Genomic DNA, 13,443 nt, shown 5'->3' with positions numbered 1-13,443 from the left:
TTTTAGTACCTTGCTTATTCTGCATGTTTATTTAATTTTATTAAAATGCAAACGTTCCAAAAAATAAGGCTAAAATTAAAAATGATTAGGGAGATCAGGTATTACCGTATTTGCTCGATTAAAAGACAACCCCCTAAAATCTGAATGTTAATTTAAGAAAAAAAGAGAAAAAAATTTGTTTAAAACGAACCTACAGGAAAAAAAGTTGCTATTAAATAATTTATGTAAACATTTTCATATTTAATAAAAGCTGATTGAGAAAAATTACCTTTTATTTGCCAACCTGCCCCCCCCCGTTATGCTCATCTGCCCCCAGGCTTGCCATTCTGTCCTATACCCCTGCCTCCCTGATATGCCTTTAACCTCCTATATGCCACTGCCTCCAGAAATGCCTTATACCCCTATAAGCCACCCTGTGCCATTATATGCTTTTTAACCTATCCCTATATGCCAGTGGCATATAGCAGTATAAAGCATTTCTGGAGGCAGAGTGGCATATAAGGGGTTAAAAGGCATATCATGGGGCACCCTGCCTCCAGGAAAGCCATATGCCACCCAACCCCCCCGACTTACCAGTGCTTCTGACTCCCTGGTGTCTGGTGGGGGGAGCGGGTGTTCCGCCGGAACTTCTATGAGCACCAGAAGGTAATAGAAGCCACGGCGGAAGTACAAGTGGACAAGTAGTAGCGGGGGTTGTCTGCGTTCATTGAGCGGACGTTCGGCGGCTGGCAGGGAATTCTCCTCTCTGGCAGCCAGGGAGGGTATGCACGATGGGCGTAGACAACCTCTGCTGCTGCTGCCGCCACTTTGCGATAGACGCCTGGTGTTAGCGCTGCGATGGGATCTGGATAGTCCTCGATTATAAGATGGGGGTATTTTCCCCCCCCCAGAGCATTTGCTCAAAAAAAAAAAAAAAAAAAAAAAAAAAATCCTTGTCTTATAATCGAGCAAATACAGGTATATATAAATGTAAAAAAATCAAGACATGTAATAAGCTTTGAACCTAGTTAAACCTGCAGCAAACAAATGAAAACCAGATGTCCGAGTATGGTATTGGTCTAGTAGAGACAAGTATGGGTAGTGAACAAAACAGGTGGATAATACACAATATATTTAATGACGGTCAGGAAATTACAACCATTTTTGTACCCATGTGTTTAAATTGCATAATGAAAGTAAGAGACAAATGATACAGCATCCAAGATAGAACTTGCCAGGGGATAGCATTTTAGCTAAAAGGGGTGCTCAGGATCCAATTTGCCCCTGCATATGCAACCTGCTAAACTACCAGCACAGGGTCTAACCAAAGCAGTCCTTGTTCTTACTGAAGAGGAGTGGTTTACAAGCTTGGCAAAGTTGACGCACAAAAAGAATGCCATACTTACAGACATGCATTTCCAACCTATATTTTGGGTGCCCACACTATTGTGTAGCCACCAATATCCCAATGGGTATTTCTCTGGGGAAATTCGTAAAAATGTTAACCACTAGGATCCCTAGTTTGACATTCAAGTAGATGCCTATGAATAAATTAACTGTCTAAAGGAGAAGGGGGGGGGGGGGGTAACCAGCTGCCGGCAAGCAAAAGGATCTACTCACTAAAGGGAGAGTTGCCGTTTAATTTCATTGCCTTCACCAAACATTATGAGCAGGCAGCTTCAGTGAGCTTCTGCACCAACAATAAACTTGACTGGCCTTGTGTAACGTATAGTTATATCAGATCTCTATTCAATGTGACTTTAACAGGGCAAGTTTATGAAAACGTCCAAGTATTTGCCCTTCATATGGGGTATATCTCACCGATTGGGCCATTCGTGTATCAGATAATGGTTTCCTAAATTGATGTCAAAAAGGTTTTGTACTGTGTTAGCCGTTGATATCATATCATGACCATGCAATGTAAACCATAACTCAAGTCAAACCGTTTGCCATTCAACTTTTATTTTAATAAAATCAGTAATGCACAGCACATGCAGTGCTAAGCATCTAAACTAGTACAATAAGCATTACTAAACTAGAGCAACTTGAGTCAATCTTGACATTTAGCAAGTTTGAATCCATTCATTGCATATGATTTTTTTTAAACCTCATCTTTTAAAAAAAGGTATTGCTGCCAAATATACTTGCTAATATGTAATCATTGAAGACAAGTCACCGATTACACCAATATGACAAAAGATAACCACATGTTTTGAGGATTGCAATGTGCCAGACATTCACTGAAATATTTAAAAAAAAAAATAATTAACCACACAACTAAACAAAAACTCACACAAACATCTTGAGAATCTGGACACTTCACATGTGTTTTGAAGTGTTTCATTAATATCTTAAGACAAGTGTATCAAAACCTTGGCATGTTTAAATTTTAAATTGCCAATTGAATTTTAATTACACCAGAGAGTTATGGCTGTGCCGCCAATACCGGATCTGCTTAATTTGACTTAAGAGTTTAATATGACTTAACATTAAAAGCTCACACTACCCCGAAATATATAATTTCACGCATACGTTGACATTCAACATTCAAGTGCCAGTGTTTTTGTACTGTCTTTTGGTCAAGTTTCTTTAAACTTTCAAAGAATCACTTAGGCTTACAAAAATAAATATTTGTCAAAATGTTCAATAAATATTACACAAAACTAGCAGCAAAAAGTATCTAGAAATCCATTGTGTGCAAAATAGTTTCCTTCCCCAGCTAACACTCCTATGGTCCCAAATAAATCTCAGTCTACCCTACACCTCTTTCAAAGTGTTTCTTCCCCACCCTATTGAGACAAAATATTTGAGGTTAAAAGGACACGCACACAAGACTTGTATAAAAATTCTCTCCATGTGCAATAAAAGTTTTGTATAAAGTTATGGGCAAAATGTACAAGGGCCACCTATATTTTAAATAGCACCATAACAAAAGACCTCAATACTGTCAAGTGCACCTACAAAAATGTTGAGCAAGGCACAGTACACAAATCTATTGCACTTTTTTTGCCAATCCCACGCCACTAAAATTGTAATTTTACTACACAGTATAAGCTTAATTCCAAAGTGGCAGAGACATGTTACAGGTGAGAATTAAGTCTTTGGCTAAATTTAGCATTGACATACTAAATACAATGGAAACCTATGCAACTAAAACTGACTAAACTGCACTGATTAGCAGATTTAACACCTTGTGCAGTCGTACATTTTTTCCCACCACTGATCTTGTGAGTTTTACTCATCTGGAGCCATTTTTTAAAGTCTACTGTAAGCCAAGTATGTTTTAAACTCTCAAACGCAGCTTAACAGAGTAATGTGAATCTGCATTAAAATAAAGCCTGCTGCATAATTCCTCCTGTTCATACCCTCTTGACCAAAAAACATCAACACTAGCATGCGTTATTAGACCAAAATCAGCCAGGCCTGTCACAGAACCACATACTGCTGTGGTCAGCCATTCTGCCATATTTCATGACAGGCATATGTAAAATTTGATACGCCCTACAAGCTATTTCAAGTTTCAGATCAGTTTACATGTTCCTTCTAAATGTTAGGCCTTTGTTTGGCTAGCTCAACTTATGGATCTGCCTAAACATTGTTAAAAGGAATTCCTGTATTTTCTTGCATTCTCTGAAAAAGAGTGCTCTGTGTATGAATGCAAGTCCTTAACACCTTTTGTGACTGGAATGGCTTATTGTAAAGACTTCAGGTTCAAAGTACCTTTCCAGGATAGAGTGAGCAAATCAGAAATTAACTTTGTACAGTTTGCTACATTAGTAACTTAAATATGCTTCAGGGTGTTTTGCCTAAAAATGGCAAATAAACAGAAGCTCTAATGCAGGCTCACTGCACACAAGTTTTGCCTCGTAATATTAATTAGTGGATGAAACTAATCCTGTCTTGTGTTGTATCAGACCTTTGTGCCAAGGTTTGATTTTGCCCAAGTTCGATAAGTTTATTTTATCATAACAATTTTATCTTGAGCAATACTGAGCCAACAGGACATCAAAATAAAAAAAGTTATCTAAAGTTAAAGGCACAGTACATTAAACAAATTATCCTCAGACAAAATAAATGCAGTTGGTAGGGAGGGGTGGATTTGGGTGTAAACCCCAAAACTACAGCAATGAAATCTTCCAACACTTTCAGAGTCGGGTTTTTGCCCCATTTTTCTTCATGGCCCACAGCTCCCTTGAAAAGAAAATTCCGTGAAGTCACAGCTGGTTAATGTACACGTTTTCTTGAAGCTACACAAGGTATAGTCTGGCTAAGTTACATGTGGTTTCCATATTAGCTTGTTTGGTTTGAGTCATTTCTGCCATCCTTAGTTGCCCCACCAGTCAACCTGGGAGCTACCGCCATAGTTTCCTCCATATCCATCACTGTTATAGAAACCACCATATCCACCTGTAAAGAGAGCAATGACTGTTAAGCACTGCGAGACACGTTTAACAGAACCATAAATTGCCAGTACAATTGACACTTACCACCTCCAAATCCCCTGCTGCTTCCATGGCCACTGCTCCGACCTCCACGGCTGCTGCTACCAAAGCTAGTGCTTGAACCACCGCTGCTTGTTCTGTAATCTCTGGCACCAAATCCACCGCTGAATCGGCTATAGGATCACATTTCAAAAAACAGTTAACTATGTATTAACAAAAAGTCACAAAATTCCAAGGATTTATTTTTAATAAAATGGTACTAGACTAGTGCGTAAGGATACATTACACCATGCCCTTTCTGTAAAGGGGAATGAGAACAGACTACCACATAGTATAAAGTAAAGGAATGATATCCTAAAGGCCATGTTAAAGTAAAAGCAGGCTAGATGAGCCAGTTAATCATTCCTCTATGAACAGGCCTCTTGTAACCTTCAATTTAACACTTAAAACCAACTAAAGACAGCCAAGCCCATGCAAAACCAGGATGTTAATTTGTCACCTCTTTGAACGGCCACGAGCGCTACTCTTATGATGCTGTTCATAAGCCATGTTCTCCAACCAAGATGGTACTTCTTGTTTTGCTTCCACCAGCAGATCCAACAAGTCCTTTGTTATATTTATGTTCTTCTCGTTAAAAAAGGATGTTGCAAGTCCTAGAGGTGGGGAAAAAAAAAAAATTTATGCAAAGGACATTGCTAGACTATAAGTCTAGATATCGACATGCTAAGTGTAGTACTATGCATCAGCTGATCTTTAATGAGAAAATTAGTGCGCCTGGGAAGTAAACTGGCCAAAAAGTGGTCATGAATCTAAGCCTAAAGCAGGAAACTGGCAGACTAGATGGGTCAAGTTGTTCTCATATGCTGTTAAATGCCACATATAGCTTAAATGGTATTCCAAAACTAATCATGCAGGGAGTAGCATAACAAAGACTACAAAACTCACCAAGATTACCAACACGGCCTGTACGACCAATACGATGTACATATTCTTCAATGTCACTCGGCAAGTCAAAGTTAATAACGTGTTTGACATTTGAAATGTCAAGTCCTCTAGCTGCAACCTGTAAGCGAGAGGGACAGTTTTATAGCAGCCAATTATATGAAAGTTATAATACTTTGCTATATGCTAACTTACAGCAGTGGCAACAAGGATAGGGCTTTTCCCTGAGCGGAACTGATGAAGTGCTTCTTCTCTGTCTCTTTGGGACCTGTCTCCGTGGATGCTTGTACAAGCATAGCCTTCATGGTACAGGAAATCTTCAAGTGCATCAGCACCCTTTTTTGTCTCAACAAAGACCAATGTTAAGGAATCTTTACCTAGGACATAACATTGTGCAGATTTTAACTAATCAGCTTCGAGAATAAAAACCATGTAAGCAATGCACGAGTTTATTCTAGAAAGAACAGTCTACCTGTTGCATTAAGGAGATCGAGCAAAAATGATCGCTTGTCCATTTCCTCAACCCAAACCACTTTCTGAGTAATGTTTTCAGATGTGGACCCAACTCTTCCAACTGCAAGAAAGATGTACTCCTCCAAGAAATCACGAGCAAGGATCTATATAATAAAAAAAACAAAACTCATCAACTGTAGAACTAGGGAAGCTGAATGCTCACTAGTCCTGGAATACAAGTTTAAGGTAGAGCCATTCAAATGTCCAGACTGTTATTTACTGAAACAATCCTAGAATAATCTAAAAGAAAAGCTGCAACTGAAAGCCCAGCATTCTTCAGAAAACACTGCAGAGGTTAATTAGGATTTTTTTTTTTTAGTTACCTGGATTTCCTTTGGGAAAGTGGCACTAAACATCATAGTCTGGCGGACCCCCTTTGGGGGCATTGTGTCTTGCTCAACAATGCGTCTTATCTGGGGCTCAAACCCCATGTCAAGCATTCTATCAGCTTCATCAAGGACAAGATACCTGAATAAGTGAAAACCAGGGGTAAATAACACAATACACACTAGAGAAGTTGCCATGTCGCTACATTGAATAGCTATGCAAACCTCTCATTTACAGTCCAAAGTTCATGTAATTAGCAGTTGCACGTCAAATACAAAGTTTCTTAAAGTGGGACTCTGCGTAGTCGCACTTCCAGTTAACTCTGTATTATGAAAGGTTAATTGTGCAAGTCATGTGAGGTTTGATATTGCCATATATAAAGAATCCATTATGCATGGTCAAGTTCTTCCTACAGGAGAAAAATATCTGGGGTTGGTTCTTCATGGATTTTAAACTGCAGCATTAACACAATTTGCCTTGCACCCATTCTCCCAAAGCAACCCAAACATTTTACTATATCCTATTTAACATACTTGCAGAAGTCCAAGCCAATCTTCCCCCGCTCCATCATGTCAACAAGACGACCAGGAGTGGCAACAAGTAAATGGCATCCACGCTCCAAGTCCCGAATCTGTTGTCCTATATCAGCTCCTCCGTATACAACACATGGGCGAACTTTGGATCTGTATGCAAACTGTATGCAAGTATAAAGATATAGGTTCACCAACTGTTATGGATTCACTGGCACTATACAGCAGTAAAGAGGGCATTGTGTACCAAGTGTTCTTGCTTTAGCAAGAGTGACCAACAACTTGTTTGACGTACATGACAAGTACTGCTGTATTTTATCAAGTTATCACTCCTAACTAGAGATTCGCCACAGCCGACACATGGGGTTCACTGGACCAATAATGTCAAGTTGCCTAGTTTAATATACCTTTCTGGCCTCTTCATAGATTTGCACTGCCAGTTCTCTTGTTGGAGCCAAAACCAGGGAGAGAGGAAATTGTTTACGTCTGCCATATCTTCCATTATCCTGCAAAGTTTACAAGGTTGTGTTAAATCAAATCTATGACTTGTTCAAAACTGGCTGGCAAGTATCTGCCAGACTTCTCATGAACCCCATTAAATTTAGCATGCTTTATATACACCAATGTTCTATAGAAAAGTGTTGAATAGCAGTCTTAGAAGGCAGAAAAAGGCAAATGAAGTTTCTGCAGAAGAGTGGTATCTTCCCAATTCACAGCTACCTAACTTACTATCAAACTACAAAACAGCATCTATAGACTTCTAGGAGTCATTGTATGGACCCAGTGCAGAATTTGAACAGTTTCACAATACCTTTGTGTGCTTAAGTGCTTCACCAGGACCATCAGCATATATCTGACTTAAAATTGGAAGAAGAAATGCTGCTGTTTTTCCAGAACCTGAAAGCATGAACATTTCAAAATATAAGATCCACATTCATAAAGGTTTTTAAAAACCAGAGTAAATAGACAAGTTGCTCTAGCAAGGAGATGTCCGGTAGCTTATGCAAAGGAACTGTAGCATATTTACAAATAATGTTTGGGACATTTATACAACAAATCAGGATGTGAAGAATCAACATCAAAATTACACAAGCCTTAATGCTAGTTACCTGTCTGAGCACATGCCATAAGGTCCCTTTTTTCTATGATTATAGGAATTGCATGTTTCTGCACTGGGGTTGGTCGTGTGTAACGTGTCAGTTGAATATTTCCCATTATTATTTCACCCATCTGGACATCTTGAAACTAGAAAGAACACATTTTCAAAATGTAAAAAGCAAACTCACAAAAATGTAAGCAATAGACTAAGGTTTGTCCCAATATGTTATAGCACAGTATTAAACATTGCCAACAATATGTCTGTTTTTATTGTAAAAACTGAGGAACTATGAATAGCTGCAGTTAAATTTAACTGAACCACTTCCCTAGCTTTGAGAAAGAAAATACATACAATTTCAATGTGTGGAGGGCAATTGGAGCCTGTAGCTTCAACTGGAATGTCATCATACTTCTCAAAATTAATGCCCGTGTTGCCTCCGGAAAAGAGCTCCCTGAAAGCAAATGACAAGGTTGTAGGCTTTGGTGGGATGGGGGTTTTGAGAGATCTACTTGTGATTAATTACTTACTGCTCTATACGATCATTTGGAGCAAGGGGTTTTGACCAGTCATCTTCATCATTTCTTTCATCTGACCAACGGCTATTGCCACGATCAAACCTGCCAAATCCTCCCTTGTCTGCACGATTGCCTGCACCATCAAAGCCATCAACACGACGGTCATCTGATCTACATGTGGAAACAAGTTAGAAATAGGGTTCTAACCCGAGGCACATTTTTAAAGAGATCTACATATTAAGTGTTAATTATAAACCCAAGACCAGCAACACAGCCCACCTCTTTCCACCACCCTTTACATTCCAATTTATGTCATGCTTACCTGGGATACATTTGGAGGTTTACCAGTTTATGAGGTGGTGGCCAAGGTGCGAGAACAGCACACAGGACTACCCTCAGGTTTATGGGCAAAGGAAGTGTTTCACCTTACTTGTGTGCACAAAACACAAGGTGTTTAGTAGGTTGTTTAAACAAATCCCCAAACTACTCACATCAGTTAAATAATGTCGATTTATAACTAAGCATTCCATATCCAGAATTATACTCTATATAAAAGATTTGCTTCAAAATTCTGGAGTATAAAAAAGCCTTACCTTCTGGTTCCACTTCCTCTATCACCATATAAACCTGCTTTGCCACGGGATCCAAAACTGCTGTATGCATCTTTGTCTCTGCCAGAGTTCCAGCCAGAATTATCACGGTCATAAAAACCTAAGCACAAGAATTCAGACACTGTAGGAAAGCCCATAGCTCATTTGAAGGAAACTTTCTATACTGCAAATGAACATACAGCTCAACGCTGCCAATACCTCCTCTGTCTGTACGTCCAGAACCTCGATTCCCAAGGCCACCGCGATCACAGCCATTCACACGATCATCATTGGTTCCATTGATATAGCCATTACCTCCACGGGAATCCCAATTTGCATCTTTAAAAAGGAGATTGGAAGAGGAATAAGCCGATAGTACACAAAAAAAAACTTTAACCTGGGTCATGTGACCAGACTTGAAACTACTGTCTAAAAGCAAGCTAAAGCAAGCTGACAAAATCTCAAGGTTTAATTTCACATGCATATTAGTTCATTACTTCCAACTGCTGCCAGATTCTTACAAGTGAAAAGAACAAGATTAAGGCTTGTAAATCAACAGGTGTAATTGTAAAATATTTTAACAAGTTCTACAAAGGGAAGATTCAGATTGTCTGCTCTGCGGTTTTCAAAATAGACCTGAGGGTCAGTTGGGGACCCTCACAAGACTTTACCAAGAAATTATTGCAGGCCAGACTGCTGCATTACAGTCAAGGTAAAAACATTAAGCTGTGGACGGTTTTGGTGTGCTCAGAAAGTTACAAAGCTGAGCAACGTGAACGTAATTTCACTGCAATTCACAGGCAGCTTAATGGCTATAGCTTATGCAAGCCACGCTATTGCACAGCCAATACACTGACAGGTAACCGTACCATTTCTTTGTGACCACCAATCACCGTAGCCCCTATACACCTCTACAGCAGGGTACGGGCACCGTGGATAACCTACACAACAATAGATCTTTCAGCATGAAGTTTACTCATCACTGGCATGTTTCACAGCTAATCGTTCACAAGTAAACAGCAGATATATCACTAGTTTATTCCTGTAGTATTATTTCTACTTGTGCACATGTGCAACAAGACGTCCCTACTGATTCAAGCGGCAACCATTTTTTTTTTTAAACGGCACTAAGACTGCATACCAGACAGACGTTTGTGAATCCTTTTTTGTGGATTCAGTAAAGATACTGCATGAGGGACAGCTTAATACACTGCTGCCACTGATCATACTTTGTGGTATGCTCAGCAGGCAGATCAGAAGTGGGGAGAAATTGGCATTGATTGCCAATGATTGTTAGCGATGCCACTATATTTTAGAGATTTACCCATTTAATAAAATTTGAGCGAGTTAATAACTCCTTTAGGACCCCTACTACATTAGACTTAATGGTAGCCCGTTTGTTTGTGTACTGCTCCATACTCGCACTGGCTCAGAGCTGAAGTCTGCAGTTATAAATGATAGTCCATATACTCAATCCAAGTAATAAATGTTCAGTGAGTTCACTACAATGCATGAATAGCAAAGGCTAGTGGTTATACTTTCTTTAATAAAAAGCTTACCCTGTCTTGGAGGCTCTCTGTTTCGTAGATGAGGTGGGATGTAACGCCCTTCTGTAGTGGGAAGAAAAAAAAGATTGGCATCACGTGGTTCTATATTCAAGAGCACATTTCCAATAGAAGAGGACAGAATCTTCAAAGTCAACTGTGCTAGCAGATACAAAAGTCTCAAGACAGAAATGCACTACTTACTAGTTGCAGCACCACCTTGTCCGTCAGCAGAATCCAAGTCTAGGCCAGCAAACTAAAATTAAAATAAAAAAAGTTAGTATTCAAACGCAATATGTTTAATTACAAAACTCTAGAGTAAATGCATTGATAATTTGCTCTATTGAAGGATAGGGCTAGGTTCTTGGGGATATGCTCAACACGTCACTGAATATTGACGTATAAGTGACCTCTTCTGGTTTTGTTTGGAACTGCAACTAAAGAAACAACCGAAACAAGACAAAATGGAGGATAAAAGTTAAAGGCAGTCCAGAAGCAATTCGAGCTGCTGATGTACACGCACATTAGCAAAAGAATTCACTCTGACGTTAACATGTGAGACACTGGCTATGTTAAGTCACAAAACTACCATAAAAACCCAAATCACTTAACACGGCACAAATTAGCAGGATATCTTGTGCAGAAAGATGCTTTTATCCATGGGACTGAAAAACCAAATACCAGTTATTGCCAAGTACCTTACAGTAAAATAGAAATAGGTGTATAGCTTATATAAGGCAGACAAAATGCCATTAAAGTCTCAAATGTACACAGCAAATCTTTTATAAATATGCATAGAAGGGACACAATATCTGACAGATTCAAGCCACACAACGGGTGGTACGGATCGATCTTGTCAATGAACTCAAGCCGACCACCCTTATTCCACTAACATAACGAACACCTAAGACTAACCGAGTCACTACTACGTAAATGTGTTATCTGTGAACACTTCAAAGGCTGTAAACAGTACATCTGTAAACATTATGCAGTAGCTACTTAACTATTTGTGTCGTAAACACATTAAAACGTTTACAACACGCCTGCCAATAACGTGAAGTCATACGGAAGGCTTCGCGTCAGCATTTTTTTTTTTGTTAACTACAAAAAGTTGGATATTGTCCACACTTAAGAACGCTAGAGCAAAGACAAATAGTATATCGGCACAGGAGCAGTCAAGAACTATTTTTAAGCATTTGCACACAATTACACCCATCTCGTGGCTTAGACAGGGTTTTTACAGCAGCGTACTTATGCAATTGGGGTCCATAACAAGCAAGCCGTACAAGTCAAGATATTTTGGGGCAGGCTAAAAGGCCTAAACCGTATTCTGCTCCAATACACAAGAGCAACGCCAACCCTGGGTAGGCAAAAGGTTAAAAGAAAAAAAAAACAAAGCCCAACTACGGATCTAATTAAAAACAAAAAGTCAGTACATTTGATTTTAGGGAAACTCATTCAGTTTTAACACTTGGATTTATTCATGTTATACTGGACAGCCAATGGTGTCCATTATAAGACATCACTAGCCATATGCCAAAGGATTTTGAAACATACCTAGTGTTGAAGTGGCGCATTGCCAAAATTAAAAATATTTGCGATAATTACACATTCTGGTTTGATACAAGGATCAGACTTTACATTGTCTTAGAAACTCTGCGTGGCTGCTTTACATTGACAAAAAGAGAGAGCGAATCAATGAAAATAAAGGCATCCTGTGCCCCATCATCGCCATATAAAATACTTAACACGTGGCAATGAAGTCTAAAAAAATGACTAACTTAAAAGCATCAACCGTAAAATGTTTACCAGTAAAAAAAAAAAAAAAACCATATCGCTTTAGAGGCTGCGATCCAAAGCCTAGAACGTGACCAACATTAAAAAAACGATTGAAAAAATCGAACGCGCGGCAAAATATATAATAAAAAAAAAACATTAAGAGGCCGTTGTTTCCCTGTATTAAACCAGCTGCGTGCCTCCCCCCTCCCCCATAAAGACGGCCATTGTGAAGAATGCCGCATCGCGGCCTGCTCCCAAACCCTAATTAGGACACGAACATCCGCAAGATAAAATTAAATATGCAAAAGCAATAAAGGAGAAACTAACGTGGAGGGGGGGTAATACAACGTAGCTAGAATGAGTCAGCCGGGGCAGCCCGGCCCTCATGACGCACTAGGGCAGTCGTAATCAGAAAGATATTGGGAGAAGAAAATTAAGGCCGAAACAAGGCCTCATTCGGCTAAGGAGGAGATGATCCGCCTGCACTGGTACGATGTGCCAGGGAGGAGGGGCCAGCAGCCACTGGGATTTCTCCGCATAATGTAACTGCGCACATAGGCGAAGAGCCCATGACTAGGCCTCCATTGTCTGACAAGGGCTGAGCGCACATCCGCTTCACACCACGAATACACGACATATACTCAGCGAACTGTTTACAGCGAACTCACCTGCTGGTCTAGACCGTGAACATTTTCGATGGCCACATGACTCATAACTAAGGTGTAGGAAGGCCGGGACCTCTTGATCAGTAATTCGGATGGAGATGCCGGGCGGAGTAGTTGACGGTTGAATCTGTCTTTCAGTTGCCGGAGTCGATGTATTATACAATCGGTAATTCGAACACAAAACAAAATAAATAAAAGACGACTATTAGCGATATTATTAGAAATGTCGCTCGTCTATTTCGAAACGGAGACGCGAACAGTACGAGAAGCTGCTCCCAACTGAACGCCAGAACGAGCCGGGCCGTTTTCTTAAATAAGGACGCAGTATAAGTGACGTCAGTACGTTTTCGGGGGAAGCTACCGGCTCTGGTGTAGTTACTGGCAGGGGGCGGAGCGTAAGAGAATTCGTGCACGCGCTCTGAATTCGCGGGAGAAAGAGAGTGTACGCATGAGCGTTCACGAGTCCTCGCAGTCTAAAAGAACTTCTTCGCCAACGCGGCTTGGTAGAATTCTCGAGC

General features: G+C 39.9%; 1 protein-coding gene across 4 annotated transcripts; it reads right to left on the bottom strand.

Annotated features, from left to right (window-relative positions):
• Positions 1-4,303: 4,303 nt before the first annotated feature.
• LOC149278373 (putative ATP-dependent RNA helicase an3) lies at positions 4,304-12,973 on the bottom strand. 4 transcript variants are annotated; one of them, XM_089502056.1, is made up of 18 exons: positions 12,929-12,973; positions 10,686-10,737; positions 10,497-10,547; positions 9,157-9,276; positions 8,941-9,058; positions 8,360-8,518; positions 8,184-8,283; positions 7,843-7,978; positions 7,545-7,630; positions 7,141-7,239; positions 6,737-6,897; positions 6,200-6,344; positions 5,836-5,980; positions 5,559-5,740; positions 5,367-5,484; positions 4,921-5,074; positions 4,470-4,594; positions 4,304-4,386 (listed from the first exon to the last, which is right to left on the bottom strand). In XM_089502056.1, the coding sequence occupies exons 1-18, from the start codon at positions 12,971-12,973 to the stop codon at positions 4,304-4,306; spliced, it is 2,079 nt and encodes a 692-aa protein (XP_089358182.1). The 4 variants fall into 4 exon arrangements, with proteins under 4 accessions (XP_089358182.1, XP_089358183.1, XP_089358186.1 ...); XM_089502057.1 differs by lacking the exon at positions 9,157-9,276 and having other exon boundaries at positions 4,467-4,594; XM_089502060.1 differs by lacking the exon at positions 9,157-9,276 and having other exon boundaries at positions 4,467-4,594; positions 4,921-5,002.
• Between the last annotated feature and the right edge of the window lie 470 nt (positions 12,974-13,443).

This window comes from Sceloporus occidentalis, unplaced genomic scaffold, assembly GCF_023333645.1.
Source record: "Sceloporus occidentalis isolate IW3139 unplaced genomic scaffold, rSceOcc1.0.p SCAF_192, whole genome shotgun sequence".
NCBI classification, from domain to species: domain Eukaryota; kingdom Metazoa; phylum Chordata; class Lepidosauria; order Squamata; family Phrynosomatidae; genus Sceloporus; species Sceloporus occidentalis.
The sequence above is the reverse complement of the archived record's forward strand: the minus strand, read 5'-3'. Positions and strand labels throughout refer to the sequence as shown.